The 21,693-nt window shown below is 38.6% G+C and overlaps 1 protein-coding gene across 1 annotated transcript in view; it reads left to right on the forward strand.

Annotated features, from left to right (window-relative positions):
* Nucleotides 1-21,693, forward strand: part of BTBD1 (BTB (POZ) domain containing 1) — a 58,088-nt gene that overhangs the window by 28,108 nt on the left and 8,287 nt on the right. The window contains exons 3-5 of the mRNA XM_006885129.1: nucleotides 8,299-8,404; nucleotides 14,256-14,453; nucleotides 16,667-16,859. Coding sequence (XP_006885191.1) covers nucleotides 8,299-8,404; nucleotides 14,256-14,453; nucleotides 16,667-16,859 — 497 coding nt within the window. The remainder of the gene's footprint in view (nucleotides 1-8,298; nucleotides 8,405-14,255; nucleotides 14,454-16,666; nucleotides 16,860-21,693) is intronic.

A 21,693-nucleotide genomic window follows, 5' to 3' on the forward strand; every position in this document is an offset into this window, starting at 1 on the left:
AATCGGGATGGGAGTGTCAGAGGCAATGCGGTTGGCACAGGATAGAGCAGGGTTTAGAGCTATTGTACATAGGGTTGTTATGAGTCGCAAAAGACTCGACAGCACATAATAAGAACAACAACAACAGAGAACCCTTTGAATTGGCCACACAGGAATTGATAAGCACAGTGACTGTGATGTCCTTCAAGAAGGAGGCCATGGAAAGGTCTTCTATGGAGAAGGTCAGAAGCCCAATATTAGGGCCTTTCACATGATTAAAAGAACATTTAGCATTTAAAAATTGAGGAGCAAAATCCAGTTTACATTTTATAAACAGCTTTTTCAAATGTTACTTTCTTTACATATTCACATTGTTCATATGAGTCTTTTAATAAAACCATTAACCAACTGTAAAAAAAAAAGATATTTCCAATGAATATATTATTGACCATACAATATTCAGTCATTCTTCAGCCTCATTTCTCTCACCAAGTCCGTATTTTCCAACTATTATTCCTACTTCATGATTTCCAACTTTTGCATTCAAGTCACCAGTACTTATTAATGCTTCATAATTATGTTTGGTCAGTTTTAGATAGCAAAAGTTGGTAGAAATCTTCAATTTCCTTAGCATTGGTGTGTAGATTTGAGTAATGGTGTTATTAACAGATCCTCCTTGTTTGCATATGGATAGTATCTTGTCAGTCACTCCATTGTTCTTAAGGATAGATTTCAAAATCTACTATGTTTAGTCTGTTTCAACTCTTAACAACCTTGTAGAACAGACTAGTATGGCTTGATGTGATTTCCAAGGCTGTAAATCCATGGGAGCAGACTGCATCATTTTTCTCCTGAGGTGCAGCTAGCAGGTTCAAGCCAGGAGCTTTCTGATGAGCATCCCAGTGTTGAACTCACTGCCAGTAGGACTCTTACATTACTCTTCATAACAGCTCTGTGAGGTATATTACTCTTGCTATTCTTATTTTAACAATGAAGTAATGAAAGCTTAGGTTAAATATCTTATTGATTAACATTAAACATAGTGTAAAAAAACTAGTATCTTAAACTTGGCATATTCTGAGTATATTAATTAATTCAATTCTCACAATAATTTTAGGACTTTTATGTGTTCAAGGTATTCATTTTATAGTTAAAGAAATTGAGACAGACAGGTGAACTACCTCAACCATAACACAACTAGAAAATACTCTCTTTTTTAATATTTTCCCTCTTTTGAATTTATAATAAAAATCCATTAAGGAAGTTGATAGACATAAGATTCTTGATGTCCAAGAGACTTTAATGTATTGGGAGAAGTTTGACGCTTTTTTGCTCAGTGATAAAATCCGGAAGGAAGTATCTCTGAATCTGGCTCACAGCATCAGGTTATCAGTGGATTCTTGGTTAGCCTGATTGCTTCTCTTAGTGACCTTTAAGTCTCAGCCAGAGGTCATTAAGTCAGAATTTCTCTTTATAGCTAAATTCTTTTTTATAATATTTCTGTTTGTGTATTTTGTTCTGGTTTTATAACTAGATATTCTCTACCTGAAATATGTTCTTAAAGACTTGCTTAATCAACAATCAGCTGACCTGACACTGCTTATTGAAAAGACCATCCTTTCACAAATACTGCTAAGACAATTATTGTAAAAGTAGAAGGATAACTAGTAAGGCATGTATGGAAACCTCCAGGGAGGAAGGAGTGGGAGCAGAGGGTAAGGAGGGGTAGGGTGAAACGACAGGGTTGCACAGTTTGGTGGGTGGAGGGAGATGGGGAAGGAAATAGGAATGATCTGGGTGAAAAGACAGGGTAATAATGGGCACAGTCCAACGATGGTTAATTTTATGGAACATAATGCATGGGAATGATTGTATGAAACACAATATGAATGAAAAATCGTGTGAAACACAATGTAGACTAACTTTGTAAGCAAACCAATATGAAATTTTTAAAAAGACTTGCCTAATTTAGTAGAATACTCATAGAGAGGATATGTGACCTAATATGTTGCATTATTAAAAACTTAAGCCAGCTTTATTAATATTTTATTATAATCAGTAGGATCATTTGAAGAGTTCATCTCCTAGGTAATAAGGAGTCAGATTACTCAGTGTGTTAAGCTAATTCCTCCTGTAGGCACCTCACTGTTGGACATTTTGTTTGTTCAGAAGTATGATTACCAGTACTGATCAGCACTTCTTTTCCTAGGACCAAATAGTTGCAATATTTATTTTTTCCCCCTTATATAGATAAACTAAAGGACATATCTATGCTTGTTCTAACAGAAGACAAATAACATACATACAACATATGTTGTTATTAAGTACCATCAAGTTGGTTAAATCTTATCGTGACCCTGACAACATCAGCTCTGAGCCTTGTTCCATCCTTCCCGTCGCTGAAGAGTGTGTGTGTGTGTGTGGGGGGGTGTGTGTATAAACCATTTTTAATTAAAATAAAAAGTATAATAATTAAAAATCCTCACCATCTCTAGCACATTTACCTACATATGTAACTTTTTTCATTAAATTAATTAAAAATCTAAACTTAATTTTATTCTGACATTAAAACAACTTTTCAAAAACAATATTAACTATTATTGAATATTTTCACATACTCTTGGCCTTTCTTACATTTATTTCAATTGTTGTTGTTGTGTGCCATCGAGTTGCCTGCAACCCTATATATAGCAGCTCTGAACCCTGCCCTATCCTGAGCCAGTGTCACTAATTCTGACACACCAACTCCATTGCCCCAGTCAGTGTATCAGTCCATCTCATCTGGGGTCTTTCTCTCCTGCACTGTCCCTCTACCCTTCCAAGCTTAATGTCTTTCTCCAAGGACTGGAGAGGTCCCTGACAACAGGTTTTCCCAGTGCAATTCGTCTTTTGATTTCCTGTCTGCTGGTGTTGGAGTGTTGATTGTAGAGCTGAGCAAGCTGTAATTGTTAAAAATCTCAGTCTCCTCTCCATCTATCATGGTGCTGCCAGTTGGCCTAGTGGTGAGAATCTTTGTCTTCTTGATATTGAGCTTCAATCCATATTGAAGACTGAAGTCCTTGACCTTCTGCAGCAAGCACCTCAGGTCCTCCTCAGTTTCAGCAAGCAGAGTTGTGTTGTCTGCATATTGCTTCTCAGACTTTTGGCTAAGATCATGTGTTTAATTTCTTTTAATTAACTATAATAATTATTACTATTTTAAATATTTTTAGAACCTCTCACATTCTTTTTAGCAATACTCTAGACTCATCCTGAATGTTCCCTACATCAAGACTTCGCATCCATGCTGTTGCAAGGAGCCTGGCTTTCTTTCAGTGAAGAAAAATACTAGTAACTAAGATGTAGCTCTCAGATTTTCCTATAAATGTTGGAGGAGCAGAAATCCAATGCTTCTGAGGCTGCTTGAACATTCATTGATAGTCTAAGGAAAACAGCCTTCTTTTAAAGATAATGATTTCCTATTTCTTTTTCCAGTTTAATACTTGGATTGCTATAAATTATTGTTGTTGTTATTGTTGTTAAGTATTGTTGAGTCGGGTATGACTCATAGCGACCCTCTAAACAAAAGATCTAAACCCTGTTTTATCCTGTGCCATCCTCACACTTCCTGACACACAAGAGCCCATTGCAGCAGTCACCATGTCAGTCCACCTGGTTGAAGGTCTTCCTCTCCTTCGCCGACCCTCTTCGCTTCCCAGCATCATGTCCTTTTCCAAGGAATAGCCCCTCCTAGCAACATGCCCAAAGTATGTGAAGCGAAGCTTCCAAAAGCACTCCAGCTGCACACTCTCCAAGACATATCTATTCATTCTCTTGGCTCTCCATGGGATGTTCAGTGCTCTTTTCTAGCACCACAGCTCAAAGCCATCAATTCTTCATCTGTCATCCTTACTCATTGTCTAGTTCTCAGATGCATAGCAAGTAATCAAAAAGACTATGGCCTGAGTCAGACACACCTTAGTCCACAAACTGACATCATTACTCCTCAATAATTTAGAGAGGCCCCTAACTGCAGATTTTCCCAGTGCAGTGCATCTCCTTTATTTCCTGACTGCTGGTACCGAGGGTGTTAATTGTGGATCCAAACCTATTAGTCCAGTGGTAAGAATTTTTGTTTTCTTGACATTGAGATGCATTCCATACCAAAGGCTGCATTTCTTTATCTTCTGCAGCAAATGCTTCAAGTCCTTCTCCCTTTAGGCAAGCAAGGTTGTATCATCTGCATAACACAGGTTATTGATCAGCTTCCCTCCAATCCTGATGCCACACTTCTGTTCATAGAGTCCAGCTTCAATATCATCCATAAAGAAAGCAAAAAGTCATTATAAAACCAGAGGACAAAGAAAAAAAAATCTAAATAGATGTCAGAGAAGTTAGATGGATGTAAAATTACACTGGATTGTCAAGCCAAAGCAAAAGGAAAACACTTCGAAGTGAAAGAGCTGAATAGAAGATTTCAAAGGACAGCTTGTGAGGACAAAGCAAAGTTTTATGATGGAATGTGCAGGGAACTGGAATTGGAGAATAAAGAGGGAAGAACCTGCTCTGCATTTCTTAAGCTGAAAGAACTGAAAAACAAATTTAAGCCTTATGTAGCAGTGTTGAAGGATGTTGTGGGCAAATATATTGAAAGACCCAGAAATTATCAAAAGAAAATGTAGGGAATACAGAGTCACTGTACTAAGAAAGAATTGACACTGAAAAATTTCAGGAAGAAAATGAACAGGAGCCAGTGGTAATTAAGGAGAAAGTAGAAGCTGCATTAAAAGCGTTGGTAAAAAATAAGGCCCCAGGAATTGATGGGATACAACTGACTTGTTTTCAATTAACAAATACATCCTTGAATGTGTTTACCAGTCTATGACAGAAAATTTGGAGTACAGCTCTCTGGCCAACAATTGAAAAAGATCCGTATTTGTTCCCATTCCCAAGAAAGGTGATCCAGCTAAATGTGGAAACTATCGAACAATATAATTAATATTACATGCAAGCAAAATACTGCTGAAGATCATTCAAAAATCGGTAGAACAGTACATAGATAGGGAACTGCCACAAGTTCAAGCAGGATTTAGAAGAGGCTGTGGCAACCAGGGATGTCATTCCTGATGCCCAGTGGATCCTGGCTAAAAGTAAAAGTAGAATGTCTGTTAGTACCTTATTGACTATACAAAGACATTTGACAAGTTGTGGCTGAGAAGAATTGGAATCCCAGAGCACTTGATTGTGCTCATGCGAAACCTGTATATACCTGGACCAGGAGGCTGTTGTGTGAACAGAACAGGGTTCTGTTACATGGTTTAAAATTGAGAAGGGAGTGTGTCAGGATTGTATTCTTTCCCTACCTAGTCAATCTATATGCTGAGCAAATTATTCAAAAAGCTGGACTCCATAAAGAGTGTGGATCAGGATTGGAGGAAAATTCATCATCATCCTACTATACACTACTTTTCTTAAAATAGAAAGTTTCAGAAATTTCCGATACATTATATAACATTACTGTGTGATAAGAATCTAAAATATTTAACATTTTTAGAAAGTTAGCATGTATATGACTTTTAACATAGAAAACTTTGAATAAAAATATGCAAAATGGAACCTGATATTTCTCATACATATCTATTTCTTTGGCCAGTCTCACACAGTTTACTTCTGATGTCTTCATGCAAGAATGCCAGTAGTAGGTTAACACAGTGTTTCTCAGACTAACGTGCAAAAAAGCAGCTGAGAGTCTTGTCAAAGTGAAAAGCTGGTTCATTAGGCCCAGAGTCTGACATCAGAGTCTTCTTTTCTGGCAGACTTTCAAATGATGCCAGTGCTACCCTTTGAATAATATCAAGACTGACAGATATCACTGTGAGAGAACAAACTTTGCAGTGTTTTGTTGGTATGAGTATTCAAGGCTTTTCATTATTTCAGGCAGGATCATGTGAATTGGCCCACGCAGTGTCATGTGAACGTCTCCTTCCTGCCAAGTGAGTCATTTGAGCTGAGTATGTTCACTTACTTGAAGGCACATGCCAGCTTCACTCTAAAACAAAGTGCCAGTATACTGTACCAGCATGATTTTATATAGAGGAAAACACTATTTATGAAGTGATACAGTCAGTGCTAGCTTATTAGGAATATTGGCAGAGTCAGTCTGAACTTTGAGATAATTTCTTTGACTCCAGACAGCTGTGATGGATTCTGTAGGCAACTGAATGAAATTGCCTTTGCGATTCAAGTAGTGACTGAAAAATTGCTACCCATAAGTCAAATCATTTTTACAAAAAAATTGTTCTTCCTAAAATGAAAAACCAGGGTGAATACTAACTAAAATGTAATTGAGTTGGCCAATTAAAATGCCTGTTGGTATTAGAATTTCACATGTTGAAAATGTACAAATTTTCATATTTTAAAAATTAAATAGCCACACCAGAAAATACATGTGATGGTATATATGAGTGTGTATGTGCTGATGTGTGTATCTCTCTGATTGCCCTGAAGTCATAACAGACTTATAACAGACCCTCCATTGGGTTTCCAAAGCTATAAATCAGGAGGAAATGGCTCATCTCTTTCCTGCACTCTCATTGATGGATTCGAACACCGGAGAGGCATGATCTTTGGGTTAACAACACATTTCCATATGGACTGTGTCACTAGAATTCCCTGTGCATGTACATCCTGTCCCTATTTATCAACTCTCTCTTATTCAGCATTCTGCATTTGTAACAGTAGTGTGAATAAAAAAATCCATTACCTCACTCTTTTTATCATTAATGACCTATGTGTGCTAGTACCAAGTGCCAAGGTGAAAGACAAGTGATGGCTAAATTACTTACCAGCCTGGCCGGACACTGGCTCCGAGTGACTGAGCACTTATGCAGTGACATCATTTGGCAGTTACATAATAATGTACCCCTGCTCCATCTTGTGATTTGAATCCCTCACTGTCTTAGAATGCCAGTTCTTGCATAAAGACCTTTGAAACCTAACCACTACACCTAAGTGAAGAGTTACCAGTCATGCCACATAATACCGTTATTTATGGTATAGTTAATTAATTGGGGATACTCTCAGCAGTTGTCTCTGTGACCCAGGACAAATCCCCTGTGCGTTAAGGTGCTTCATGCTCATTTCTGTGTGCTCCTTCCTGTGAACAGAGCTGGCTCTAAGTAAAAAAGAAAGATTGAGTATTTGTGTGCCTGGCATCATTCCTACTTTTTTAAGTGCTCTGTTTCTCTTCATTTCATTGAAATCGGCTTTCATTGCTCTTCCTTTTTATTTTCTCAAATGGCAATATACATGCTATAATAAAGCACATCTCATAAGTGTATGCAGCTTGACTTCTGACTTCCCAAAGTAGCCTGTTTGAGCTTTTCTCAAATAAAGCATACACACTTTTGCTTGGTGTGTACTCTAGATACTTTTGTTCATCACTTGTGTAATTCATCCATATTGTTGTGCTAGTTCCAAACTGTCCAGTCTTAGTTGCTTAATATTTCATTACGTGTATTTGCTTTTTCTGTTCTTAGGCCTTGTTTCCTTTATTAGGTTTTGGGAGCTCTTGTGCTTTAAAATTCTTAAAATCTGTGGGTTAAAAATTCTAATCTGTTGTTTGTATCCTTGACAGTTAATATTGGGAAAACTATAAGTACTTGCTATGAAATAAAATTAACTAGAGGATCTTAAATGGGAAGTAGACCTCTCTAAGCCTCTCTCCATCTGGAAAATAGAGATAATAAAGTCTCCCTTATTTGCTTTCCCTAAAGAAGTCAGAAAATTAAAATTAGCAGTGTTCATTTTTTTAAAAAGTCTTGTGTGTTATATCTTATACCCATATTTTGGGCATGTTACTAGGAGAGGCTATTCTTTGGAGAAGGATATCATGCTTAAGAAGGGTGGGGGCCCATGAAAGACAGGAAGACTCTCAGCCAGGTGTATTGACACAGTGACTGTTAAAGTGTGCTCCAGTATATAAGAGATTGTGAGGATGGCACAGGATAGGACAGATCAGTTGCTCATAGGGTCACTGTGGCTTGTCCTTGACTGTATCTCCTAACAACAACAAATACAAAAAAATAACAGAATTCTTGTTGGTATGTGAACTCGTTATCTCAGCAGGGCAGAAGTGTTTCTAGCTTTTCATTTCTGATTGTGGAGTGAAAAATTTTAAGGGTAGAATTTATAAATTTATATTGTAAATTTAAAATTTAAGTATAAATTTAAAATTTATATTGTAAGCATATGCTTTAACACAAGTGTAAATGTTTTCAGTATCAAATATGAGTATCTGTAGTCTGAAGAAAAAAATTAACTGTCTTTTTATATCTTTAGGCTCGATTATTTGATGAACCTCAACTTGCTAGTCTTTGTCTAGATACAATAGACAAAAGTACAATGGATGCAATAAGTGCAGAAGGGTTTACTGATATTGATATAGGTAAGTCCAATGTGAAGTAAGTTTTTACATTTTAAGCATGGTAATGCTATGCTACTCGGCCTTGTTGGAGAATGAGCTATTGTTAATTGGTTTTTAAAAAAATAATTGGAATTTGCCTCTTAAAATATAAAATAATGCTTCATTTCATTTAGGTGAAAATATTCCTTAAAGTCTTAACTGTCCCTTACATCTTTTTTAAAGATGCCAAATCAAATAGACATTGAATGTTCATCATATGCATAGCAATATACTAAGATCTTATGACATAAAGAAGGTTGTCTGAAGAACAGAAAATGGGATATAAGGGCACAGGGCCATGAGTGTCTTTCTGAAAGGGCTAGAGGGAGTGAGAATAGCACAGCCCCTCATGACCCTAGAGGAGAAAACAGATAACGCATAGCCCAGCCCCATGGTGTCTCTAGAGGCACACCAGCAGTAAGAGGTTCGTTTATTCATTGTTGACTCACAAGCTTTACTCACAGTTGTGGTACTGATTATAGGGTTTATTAAGGAAATAAGTAGGAGGGTGTAAAAGGCAAAGAATATCACCCATTGCAAATCCAGGTTTTGGTCCAGCAGTCCCAAGGCACAGTTTCTCAATTAGTCCAGGCTTCTGTTTCAGTTTAGCAGTCAGCTTCTTACAACAAGAACAGCAAAATCCTTTAACTGTGGCCTTTCTCTCTGGTCTTCTCTGGTTACACCTTGCCATAGTTTCTCCACAAAAATGCCACATCTCTCCACCACCATCACTAGGGTCTCATCACCAGAGTCTTGCTCTTGTTCCAGTCTTCCTCAAGTCTTGCTGCCTGGTGTGGGAAGCACGCTTTCTCTTATCCACAGCTGTTGATGATTTGCAAGACCATGTGTTTGAAGTTAAGGTAGCTGGAGACCAGAGAGGGCTAATGTAATGGCTAGAAAAGCCATTTTTAAGCTAACACCATAAAGGGTAAGAGATGATTTGTCTCATTAAGGAAACTGTCATCTATTTGGAAAATCAAGAACTAACTATATGAAAATTAACTTTAAGACACTAATTGAAGAGATGGCTTGAGGTAGAATGTTACCACTTTCTAAATTAGGTATAGAAAGAAGGACTACTTTGCAAATTCAGAAAATGGAGAAAGCATGAGTGGCACCCACATCCTAAACAACATGCCTCTGGAAACTCTATGAACTTTGATAAATGACAGTAGTTACAGAAAGGCTTCAGGTCTTTTTTGCTCATAGGATCACTATGAGTTGTGCTCAACTTGACAGCAATCAACAACACAACGTCAAGTTCAGGTCATTATAGTAAATCAAAGTGCCTGATATGAGTTCTAAAGAAAAGACAATGCAATAAAACCTTTGAAAGTTTGAATCTTTATAAGGTGGAAAGTTCAGAGGAGTAAAGTACAGATATTTACCTCTAAAACGAGCTGTAGAAAAGTGGTAAAATGGTACCTGTCAAAGGTGGAAAACTTAGAAGAATTGGAAAAACAAAACATTCTTATCATGCTTCAGCTCTCAGAGGTTTCATTGTACGTGAGGAGGAGAGGGGATTAAAGGCAAGAGGAACCCCACGACTGAGGATCAAGGAAGGAAGAAGTACAAGGCAAGTGAAGCCTGTCATATGGGGCCATGTAGTGACTTGCCAGAAAGTTTAACTTTGTTGTAGGAGAGTAAGAGAAAAAAAGAAAATGAGTAGCTCTTGTCCATTTTGACTCCTGGGACTCCATGTGTGACATGGAATGGAGCTCCTTTTCCTGGGTTTTCTTGGCTGGGACTTTTCAGAAGCATATCATGAGGCTTTTCTTCCAGGGTCTCTCTGGGTGGGTTTGAACCATAAGCCTTTTTGTTTGTAGTGAAAGACTTTTGTACCACCTGGGGCTTCTTGTGGGACAGTCTCAAAAATAAAATCAAGCCATTGTCTGCAACTATTAAGCTTTATGACAATGAACCCAAACTGTCTTAACTATTATCTCAGTTCCTAACGCAAATTCCTATCTATTTGACATCTCTTCTTGAAGACTTATTCGTATTGCAAACAGCTCAGCTAAAATAGAACAGGTGATTTCTCCCCACCTTCAGCAGACCTCATCTGTTCCTTTCCAGATAGTCATGAGTGAGAGAAAGTACAAGCGGGGAAGATACCCATATCTTAAAAGTCTTAGCCCTAAAATAGCACCCTCATTTTGGCTGCTCTCTTCATTGTCCAGGATTAGGCCTGCCTAACTTCAGTGGAGGCCAACAGATGCAGGGTAGTCACAGTCCAGGCAGTGAGAAAGCAGATTTTTGGTGCAGTGCTATCAACCATTGTCTTCCTTTTCCTGCCTTTGACTGTCTCCTATCATGGTTCCCATCATTCACATCTCACTGCGGTCAGGGCTGTTTATATCTCACATCTTTGTATTTATTATTCTTTATGATTGGAATTCTCCTAAAATATGAGTATAAGCACCTCTTTTTCCTTCAGAACTCATGTAAAATGAAACCTAAGAGACACCTTCTTAGACCTGCTTAGTTAAAGTAGGCTCTACATTCCCCTAAATAATCCCTGTTCCTTACTCTTGCTTTCCTCTTAATACATATCACAATCCACAACTCTTTATCTGGCGGTGGGGGAGTGTGTGTGTGTGTGTGCGCACGCGTGTGTGCACGCACGCTTGTGTGTGTTGATTGTCTGCTTTCCTCTCTTAGAATGCCAACTCCATGGAGGCAGGGCTTTGTTTAACCCAGCATCTCTAGCATCTGAAAAAGAACATGATGCCTGTTCAGTTGATACTTGGTGACCAACTGGACAGACTGACTGAGTCTTTAGAATGTTGCCTTTTCCTTCTTGCCTTGGCTAGTTCTTACTTAATTTCTTGACTCAAATTCTACCTCTGTAGTAACTCCTTTTTTGAGAACTGACAGTCTCCCTTTATGGTGACACTATATTTCTGTGTTTAAGTAACACATTCCATTGTTTGTCTGTCTCCTATACAGAAACCTTGAAAGCTTGTATTTTCATTCTGTTTGCATTATACTTGTAGAAGTCGTGGTGGCACTGTGGATGATGCATTGGACTGCTAGCTGTCAACCATCAGATTATTGGTTTGAACCCACCAGCTTCTCCATGGAGGAAAGATGAGGCTGTCTGCTGCTGTCAAGTTTTGCAGCCTTGAAAATCCTATGGAGCGGCTCTGTTCTATTGTGTAGGGTTACTGTAAATCAGAACCAACTGCGACAGGGAGAAGGTTTTGTTTGCATTATACCAAAAGATGAAGCCTAAGTTTAGTACTTCCTCACATTTGCACAGAGGGTGTGCATGAAAAGCTAGAGTTGGTGACTATTTAAGAGTCCCAGGTACTGCCCAGATTGCTAGCGACTTTATTTCCTTCCCATTAAAGAGCTGTCAAAACTCCTCCCGACAGTAAAAACCCAGCCTAAACCTAGTACCTTCTGATTGATTCCAGTTCATAGTGGTCCTCCATCAAGTTTCCAAGGCTGTAAATCTTCATCAAGAAAAAACTGCCCATCTTTCTTCCTCAGGGCAGATGGAGGATTTGAACTGCCAGCCATGATGGTTAGCACGACATGCATTATTCCTTGATTAACTTTCATTTTTAACAGTACTCTTTGCATCCCAGTGACATATTCCTGAAAGTAGTTTTGTTTAAAAAGCTCTAAATTACATACAGCACTGGAGCCTGAAGATTTTTTAATAAATGTCTTGTACAGATTAGGCACTCAATAAATATTTATTGATCTGATTTTTCTGAGTTGTTTATCTTAAAATCCAATATTGTATTATGTTTCTGAAACAATCTCAAATGATCTATAAGACTCTCAGCCATAATTTCTTACTTTTAATACATCTGCCTATAAATACTTTGTAGTAGTGTCTTTTATCTAGATTATTTAGAGAATAAAGTTCTCTGTAAATCATTTCCCCATACATCTCAATATTTTTTAAGGACCAAGGCATTTTATTTTCTTCTGTAGATTAAGTTCTTTAAAATGTGTTTTACCTGCCTTCTGTGTAGTGAGTATAATTCTGGTAGGGTTTTTATAAGCATTAATTGTTATGTTTTACTCTTGCACAGGGAAGTGTTCAGGCCCCTGACATGCTGTTCTTGCTTTTTAATCTCTTTCTCTTTGCTTAAGACTCTTTAACAGCTGTTTTCAAGTGCTTAATGTCTGTTTTTCATACACCATTCTTCATCCCTGTTAGCTGCCATCTTATTATTCCATTATTGTATGCTGACTTCTAAGATCCCCTTCTCTTCTAAATATATGGCTTCTTAGCTGATTTAGCTTAAAAATAAAATTAATCAGCTTTAATTTTGATTGTGACAAAAGGAAAATTATTCTGAGGAAGTCATATGTATAGAATAACACTTTTTTTAAGGATTTCAGACTTAATATGGTCTGAATGGAAATTGACATCTTCCTCCCTGCCCCGTACTTGCTGCTCTGTTCTTCTTCTCATCAGAATTGACACCACCTGCATCTTTCCCCTACTTGTCTACAATGTAAACCTCCTCATTATTCCTGATTCTTCTCTTTCTGTCTCACTCCCTTATCCAGTCTATTAGGAGATATCATTAAACCTTTAGTCTATGACCTGCATCTCATCCTTTTTCATCAGTTCTGCTTCTGCCATCCTGGACCAAGTATAAATTGTAGCCTCAGGCCTTATCTAACTTTAGAGGAGGGTCTGATTTGAATCAGGATAAGCTCACTGCAGAGCACCAGGAGGTAAAGAAAGGTCTGATAAATCTCTGCTCTCCACCCTTTTTACCAGTTCTGACACCAGCCAGCCCACCCATAGCACTCTCTACTTCTCTTCTGGGTTCAGTAATCTATTACAGTGGCCACACAGAACTCCAGACCATAGTTAGGGTTAAGTGGTGAATGAGGGGAGTAAGGGTACAACTCAGGAGGATCTGGAAACATGTAAGCCAAAACTCCTGCTGTTAGTATAGTACAGAGGTGACAGTTCTTGTAAAAGTAGCACCCCCTCTGGTGTAGCAAACCAGGACAAAGGGAACTTCTCAGAGCTTAAGTGGAAAAATCTCTCCAGTTGTGTTTCCAAAGAACGAAGGTGAAAGGTCATATAAAGGTCTCCTCCTTTCACCATACGGGGCGACCATCACCTCTGACCAGGATCAGTGCAGAGGTGTCCTGATTTGTCTCATTTGTACTCTTGACCCATTAACTTTATCTAAGCAGCAGTCAAGGATGATGCTTTAGATCTGCTCAAAACCTTCCAAGGGTACATCCATTTCACTCAAAATTAAAACCCAGTCATCTATAGGATGCTGCATAATTGCACCCTAGGTCTCCCCATATTTCTGCCGCCTTCTGTTTGTGCTCCCTCCATTGTAGCCTCACTGGACTTCCTGTTGTTTTGGGATCTACTAGATGCACAGCTGTTTCACACTCATGGTCCTGCAATGTTTTCCTTAGACATCTCCTGTTTTTCTCCTCAACCTGTTTCAGTCTTTGCTCTCGTGAGAGCTACCCAGACCACTCTATTTTTTACTTCTTTCTTTCCTTTACGCGTGACTAATATATAATTGAATTTACTTATTGTTTAATCTTTTCTTTTGCTTCTCTCTCCGATTAGAATATGAGCTTTGTAAGGGCAAAGATTGTTAACCGTGTGTTCACCAATACCTGCTCAGCATCTAGAAAATGCCTGACACGTAAAGAGTACTGAATCATAAATACTTGTTGAAAGAAAGAATGAATCAATGGACTTCAAAGTTTGGGAACTATCATTTTAAGGATCCTCTTTTAGGGTTTGAAAACTTAATTTAATATAGACTTGTATACTAAGAACAAAATATTCCCAGTTTAATTGTTGTTTTCATTTTACCCATAGACACACTCTGTGCAGTGCTAGAAAGAGACACACTTAGTATTAGAGAAAGCCGACTTTTTGGAGCTGTCGTACGCTGGGCAGAAGCAGAATGTCAAAGACAACAATTGCCTGTGACTTTTGGAAACAAACAGAAAGTCCTAGGAAAAGCGCTTTCCTTAATTCGGTTCCCACTGATGACGATTGAAGAGTTTGCAGCAGGTAAGGTCAAAATCTGTTGGCAAGTGTTTTAACTGGCAGTCATTCAGCCTCTCTATACTACAGAGAAAAAGACTAGCTCACTCCGTCCCAGTTGCTCTTCTAAGAGTCTCTGCTGGCGCAAAGAATAAGCTCTCAGCTGCCAACCAGAAAGTCAGACATTGGAACCCACCACAGGCTCTGAGGGAGAAGAGACACTGATCTGCTCCTGTGAGAGATTTCAGCTAGAAAACTGTGGGCAGCGTGATCCTTTAGGGGTGGTGTGAGTTGGAATCAACATGAAAACATACAACAGCTGTCACTCTCCTAGTCGCATGGGCCATCTAAATGTATATAATTAAAGTTTCATTCTCAAATTTCATTCATAACTGCCTTCAAGATAGTATATCTGCATTTTATAGATAAAAGAATTAATTTGATAGGTAAAATAACAGGATCTTGCCCAAATCTTAGACTCTTTTTATTAAAAAGTGATGTCTCAGGTGGAAATCATTCAGATTTCATTTTGAATCCCAGTTCCTCTACTCACCATCTGCCACCACTTGTTACCCATATTAACACCAGTACTTGTATCGTGGCCAAGCTGATTTAAGAGAAAAGTATCCTCGTGATAACTTTGAATTGTAGTTCTTTGTGGACTAATGTATTTACTTAGATGGATTTTCACTATGTTTAGCAACCGGTGTATATTTTTCATCTTTAGTTTTTCCTTTGTGATTTATTACATATGTTCCAGTGTTCTCTGAAATTCTTTTTGTTTTTATTGGTCAGAATGGTTTGTGTTTTAAGTGTAACAGCTGTGTAGTGCAGTCTATGCAGTAAGCTCACTTGTGTGACCATACGTACATCAGTTTGCAGTACCCTCCCAGCAGCTCACAACCAGCTCCTGAAACCTTCCACCATACTTACCACACTCAGCTGTTTGTTGCCCATGTCTCCCAGTGGTGATTGTGCTGTTTTAATGTTGTTGAGGTCTGTTGAGTGGATTCCGCCTCCTAGCAACCCTGAATATGACAGAACGAGACACTGCCTGCTGCTTGGCAAGCCTCATGGTTTCTGCTTTGTTTAAGCCCTTTATTGCCAGTTTGTCCATCTTATTTCATTAAGGTTCTTCCTTTTCCCCCCCACTGACCTATTTTATGAGTCCTGCTATTTGTCTCCAGGAATTGACTAGTTTCTGACCTCTATAGTTTTTCCTGGTTTTGAACTTGATATTAAATGAAATCATACTGGTAGTATGATTCTGCATGTGACTTCTTTTTTTTAACATTATGTTTGTGATTGTATATAGGATTCTTTTTCATTGTATTTCTAATACTCCACTATATAAATGTACCATGTTGTATTTACCCATTTTACTTTTAGTGGACATTTGGGCTGTCTCTGTTGAGGGCCATTAATTCTTGCACATGTTCTCCGCTTTACGTACATTGTATAGATTGTATAGATTTCTGTTGGATATGTCAGAGCAGAACTGCTGACTCATAGAGTCAGCCTATGTTCGGGATTAGTAGATGCCGCCAAATCCAGTTTAAAATCTGAATATTATAGCTTCTTCATATAAATCAAGTTTTTTCAGTGTCGTCTTTAGGTTTTATTGGCCTTGGAAGGTATCTCCTGGCATCTTTTATAAAGAGCAGCATTTATCCGTGGATAAGTTTAGGCCACTTGCAATTTTTCTCCTGTCAAAACCCATGAATGGGAAGACTGTAAACCTATATACTGTGTGGCTTCTACCGCTCTTCTAATCTTAACTTCTACTGTCTGTTAATTTTTAAACCCAAGAAATAACACACTATCCCCTATGTATTTCTATCTCTAAACATAGTTCATTGTTTGAAGTTATACTTTCAGTTCAATTTTGGGTTGAGAATGGTTGGGTAATGGAACTTTGACCTCGACTGTAAAACACTTTCCCACCAGAGGGAATGCTTCTCTCTCATGACCCTGTAGTACTCAGAAGGGTGAACAGAAAGAATGTTCTAGAGATCTTTCTGTTATCTCAAGGTTCAACTAAGCTTTGGTAATAGTAGAATGCAAATTAATTTCTTGAAACTTTAAAATTAAATGTAGCCTAACATTACATACCTAGGATTTTCTACTTCATTCTTATTTGGCATCTTGTAGATTTGAGTTCATATTACAGAGTATTATAATATTTCTTGGGAATGAAATTCCATTTATTGAGGCTTAAATTTTTTTTTCTCTCTCTCCAGGCCCTGCTCAATCTGGAATTTTGTCCGATCGAGAAGTGGTGAATCTTTTTCTCCATTTTACTGTCAATCCTAAACCCCGAGTGGAGTATATTGACCGACCAAGATGCTGCCTTCGAGGAAAGGAGTGCAGCATTAATAGATTCCAGCAAGTAGAGAGCCGATGGGGTTACAGTGGAACGAGTGATCGAATTAGGTACCTGTCGTAATGTGGACCCAGAAGCAAGGGTGGGGACAACAATAGTATGGGGCCTTTATCCTCGTGTTTGTGGGAGATAATGAGCCAACATTTTATACTTTGATAAGACACTTCCAAGTTAATTTAAGAATCAAGAAGTTAGCAAGGCATTGTAGTCACCTTATTGAATTATGATTGAAAGGGTTTCTTGGGAAACAAAAAAGGACTGGGTTAGACCTTGTTATGTGAATTCTGTCAATGTGTGCTGCCAGGGTGCTGAATTTTAGAATAGAATTGACCAGACACTGTTTTTATGGGCAAGTTACTCAGGTTTCTTCAGTAGCCATGTTGAGTTACTGTGAGCTTTTTCTTTACCTAGATATTACATGAAAAATACTCCATTGCACATTTATAAAAGCAGAGTGAGATAGAAATCAAGAATCTTGTGTAATCAGGGGAGCTCTGGTGGCCTAGTGGCAAGGAGCTGCAACTACAATCCCAGAGGCTCACGGTTTGAATCCACCAGATGCTCTGCCGGGAAAGGAGGGAAAATCTCCTCCTGTACCAGTCAGATCTAATTTGACGGTACACACACACACACACACACACACACACACACACACAAAAGAATCTTGTGTAATCTTACTGAGAAATTTTATCTTTGTTTTACCATGTTTCTTTAAATATTAAAACATAGAGTAAGTGCTAGTGTTCATTCACTAAAAATGCCTTTTGGATTTTCTGTTCTATGATAGCACTTTTATATAAAGTTAGAAGTTAATAACAAATTTATTAAAAAAAGTCAGTTGGAGAGACTTCTACTTACATACTTCGTTAGAATAGGAAAGGTATTTGTGAATATTTAGAAATTGTTTTTAGTGTGAATGTTGCTATTGTGTTTCATTGAGTCGGAACCGACCCGTAGCTGATCCACCAGTGGGTTTTCAGAGGCATTGAATTGCACAGGAAGAGATGCTTCTCCTGCAGAGCAACTGGTGGATTTGAACCGAGAGCCTTTGGGATTGCACTACAGCTTCTTACCACTAGGCAATACTATATAAAAAACGTAATGGAGAAACAAAAATTTTAATAAAGGAAAGCCAAAACTACATACAAAGGAATAGTAATAGTTTAACTACTTTTAGTTTTAAAAAGAAATGCCAGAATACAAAAAAGGACAGAAGCATTTACCCTCATTATCTGAAAAAACAAATAGGTAAACAGAGAAATCAAATGTTCAAAAATTGTAGAAATTAAAAAATCTATTAAACTGATTACTTAGAGAAGACCAATAAAAGAAATAAGAAGCTTGGAAAAGTACTTTTATGCACACTTAGAAATAGAAATAGAGTCATATACTATGGAGAATATTTTAGTTTTGGGCTTTCTCCATGGTGATAAAGTGAACATTTTGATGGAATGGACCATTTTATAGACAAATATAAATTATCAGAACTGACTAAAGAGGAAAGCCTGAGTAGACTGATAATGATGGAATAAAAGAAATTATTAAAGACCTGACCATTCACAGTGGTTTATACAGGTGAGTTTTATCTAGCCTTCAAGGGATGAATTAGTTACCTTTTTTTAAAAAAAAAAAAATTTTTTTTAAATTTTATCTTTTTATTTTTTTTGTGTGTGTGTACCATCAAATCGGATCTGACTGGTACAGAAGGAGATTGCCCTTCCTTCTCCAGCAGACCTTCTCATGGATTCGAACCACATACCTCTGGGATTGCAGTGCAGCTTCTTGCCACTAGGCCACCAGAGCTTCCTTACTTTAACTTTAAAAGAACATACCTTTCAATTATTTATTGATGAAAACATAACCCTTATATAGAAATATTACAACAAAACAAGAATTGTGGGTCAAGTTCACTTTACTATATATAAGTACAGGAATTTTATGAAAAGCATTGGCATTTTGAATTTAGCAGGATCTTTGAAGAATAATACATAAACCGTTTTACCCACTGCTGTCCAGTGGGTTCCACTTCACAGTGACCTCAGGATGTCCAAGGCTGGAATTCTATATAAGAGGAGATTGCCAGTCTTTCTCCTACAGAGTAGCCTATGGATTTGAACTGCCAACCTTTCAGTTAGCACAGCACATTACGCCCTACGCTGCCAAGGTTCTTTATGAGCCGAATTAAGAAATGTGTTCATTTCCTTTATGACAGTAGCAAAATTATAGGAAAAACGCATTATTTCTGTTGTTCTTGATTACTTTCGACTCATAGTGATGTTATAAACAAAAGGCCTGAAGCCCCTCTACAACTATCAACATTTATCAAAGTTCATAGGGTTTCTGGAGGCATGATGTTTAGGAAGTGGATCTTTTGATGGTCTTATGTTTATTCAAGATAGAAAAATTAATGGCATAGGTTTATAAAAATATTTTTTAACCTGCAAGGCAACCTCACAGTAGAAATGACTGCTTTCCTTGCTGTTTTTCAGCAGTGTTCCAAAAAGCCTGACTAATAAAGAAATGAAAATCTCAATTATTAGAAAGGAGGAGGTTTTTCATTATTTGAAGATTAAATTATCTGTCTTAAATATTTCTGTACTCTGTTAAGCCTAGTTTTCCATCTTTCTGTATTTTGTAAATAACTTGAAATGAAATTTGTGTTAATAGCTTTATTCTTTTTGTTTTTTTCCATTCCACTTGTAAAGGAGACTCAAATGTAACTGATAATAAAGTGGTAGATATTTCATTGTGTTGTGTATGCTCAGGCAGGACTGCCCTAGAAGGTAGACTGTTGTAGTTAGAGCCACATGGCAAACCCACCACTGTCAAGTCAGTTCCAAAGCATGGCGCCGGTCCATCAGGTTTCCAGCGCTGAATCTTTACTGGAGGAGATTGCCTGTCCTTACCCCGTCAGCAGCTTGTGGATTTGAACTGTTGACCTTTTGGCTAGTAGTGCAATACATGGCACACTACCACCAAACTCCCACTTGCAGGGTACAGGTGTATCCTAGTGCCTTAGATGCTAGGAGAAGCATTCCTGTTTCATCATTCACACTCAGTAGTCAGCATTGTGGATATGTGCCATCTAGTCAGAACCAAGTTATAGCTGACCTCTTAGCAGGTTTCCAGAGGCTATAAATCACACAGGAGAAGAGATTGCCCATCTTTCTCCCTTGGAGCAACTGATTGATTAGGACTGCGTATCTGTGGGTTGGCAATGCAGCTCCTTAAACTAGGCCATCAGAGCTGCCTAAATGGTCAGTTGAGTCAGAGCTAATGCATAGCGGACCCTCCACTGGGTTTTCAGAGGCAATAAGTCACACGGAAGAGATTGCCCATCTTGGGTTTATAAATAGAATTAGGTTCAAAGCACATACTATAAACGCATTTTTCACTTACATGAATTCTGGCAAGATACTTAAAAGGTGATTGAGGGACCTCTGGTTGCCTAGTGGCAAGAAGCTGCGTTGCACTCCCATAGGCACATGATTCAAATCCCACCAGCTGCTCTGTGGGAGGATGGGCATTCTCCTCCGGTATGATTAACTGCTTCCGAAAACCCACTGGAGGGTCAGCTATGGGTCGATCCTGACCCGACAGTACACATCATACGCTTGGTGGCCTAGTGGTAAGAATCTGTGCTGCAGTTCTGAGGGCACACAGTTCAATTCCACCAACTGCCGTGTGGGAGAAGGATGGCCATTCTCCTTCCATGTGATTTACTGCCTCTGAAAACCAGCCAGAGGATCAGCTATGGGTCTGTTCTATCTAAGTCTGCGGTACACAACAAAAATCATAAGCTTGAGAGCTCTGGTGGCCTAGTAGATAAGGAATTGCCCTGCCAACCCAAAGATGCACAGTTCGAATTCACCAGCTGCACCACAGGAGAACAGTCTCATCCTGTGCTATTTCCTGCTTCTGAAATCCTCCTGAAAGGCCAACTATGAGTTGGTTCCAGTATGACAGCACCTAACAACAATATCGTGAGCATGGCCGTTGTGGTGGTGCAGTGGTTAAGTGCTTGATGGCACATTGAAGGATCAGCAGTTCAAATCCACAGCCACACCGTGGAAGGAAGACGTTGCAGTTTGCTCTCTCCAAGGATTTGAAGCTGTGGAAACCCTGTGGAGCAGTTATACTCTGTCCTGTAGGGTCATGTTGAGCCTGAATAAACTCAACAGCGAAGAGCTTGGTTTTAGTGTTCGCCATCAACATTTCAGGAAATCAAATGGAAACGTTTTGTGATGAACAGAAATGCCTCCTGAGGGCTAACTTAGAGAACATCTAGGTACCTGAGTAATCTTAGAATCAAACTTCTTTAAACCAGTAAGAGAAAATACTGACCAGTCATAAAACATATATTCAGAAAAAGAACTAGAAAATCTCAACTAGAATCAGACATTAATAAGGACAGTGCCTTTTTCATGTATTCTTTACATGTCAGGCTATTTTTTTTTTTTAAACCAACACCACCTTCTTGTTAGGATTTGGGTGAAAATTTTACCTATCCAGAATCTATGTCCTTGATGATGTGACTTTGTGTTGAGCCATCTCTTAGCTGGAGCGCATAAGCATCAGTGCCCTTCACCCCCCACCTTGGGACTGTGGGGTAGCAGCTTCAGGCTGGTGGCTTCTCTCTTCAGCTGCTCACCATATCACCTGTCAGTGTCCTTGTCTACCAGCAGGGATTGAACACAGCTTCCCCGTTTCTTCACTTTGTCAACCACATCCTCATGGCTGTTGCCCCTCTTTCACCAGATAGCGCAGCCGTGGCTGGCTTCAAGTCTCTTTTGTACTCTTCTTCACCAGGCAGCATGGCCCTGTCCCTGCTCCTCTGGATGTGGCTGCTGGTCACAGGGAGCCTGGTGAGAAAGTGCAGGAGAG

Source organism: Elephantulus edwardii, unplaced genomic scaffold (genome assembly GCF_000299155.1).
Source record: "Elephantulus edwardii isolate Elephantulus edwardi_28Jun2011 unplaced genomic scaffold, EleEdw1.0 scaffold00041, whole genome shotgun sequence".
NCBI lineage: Eukaryota > Metazoa > Chordata > Mammalia > Macroscelidea > Macroscelididae > Elephantulus > Elephantulus edwardii.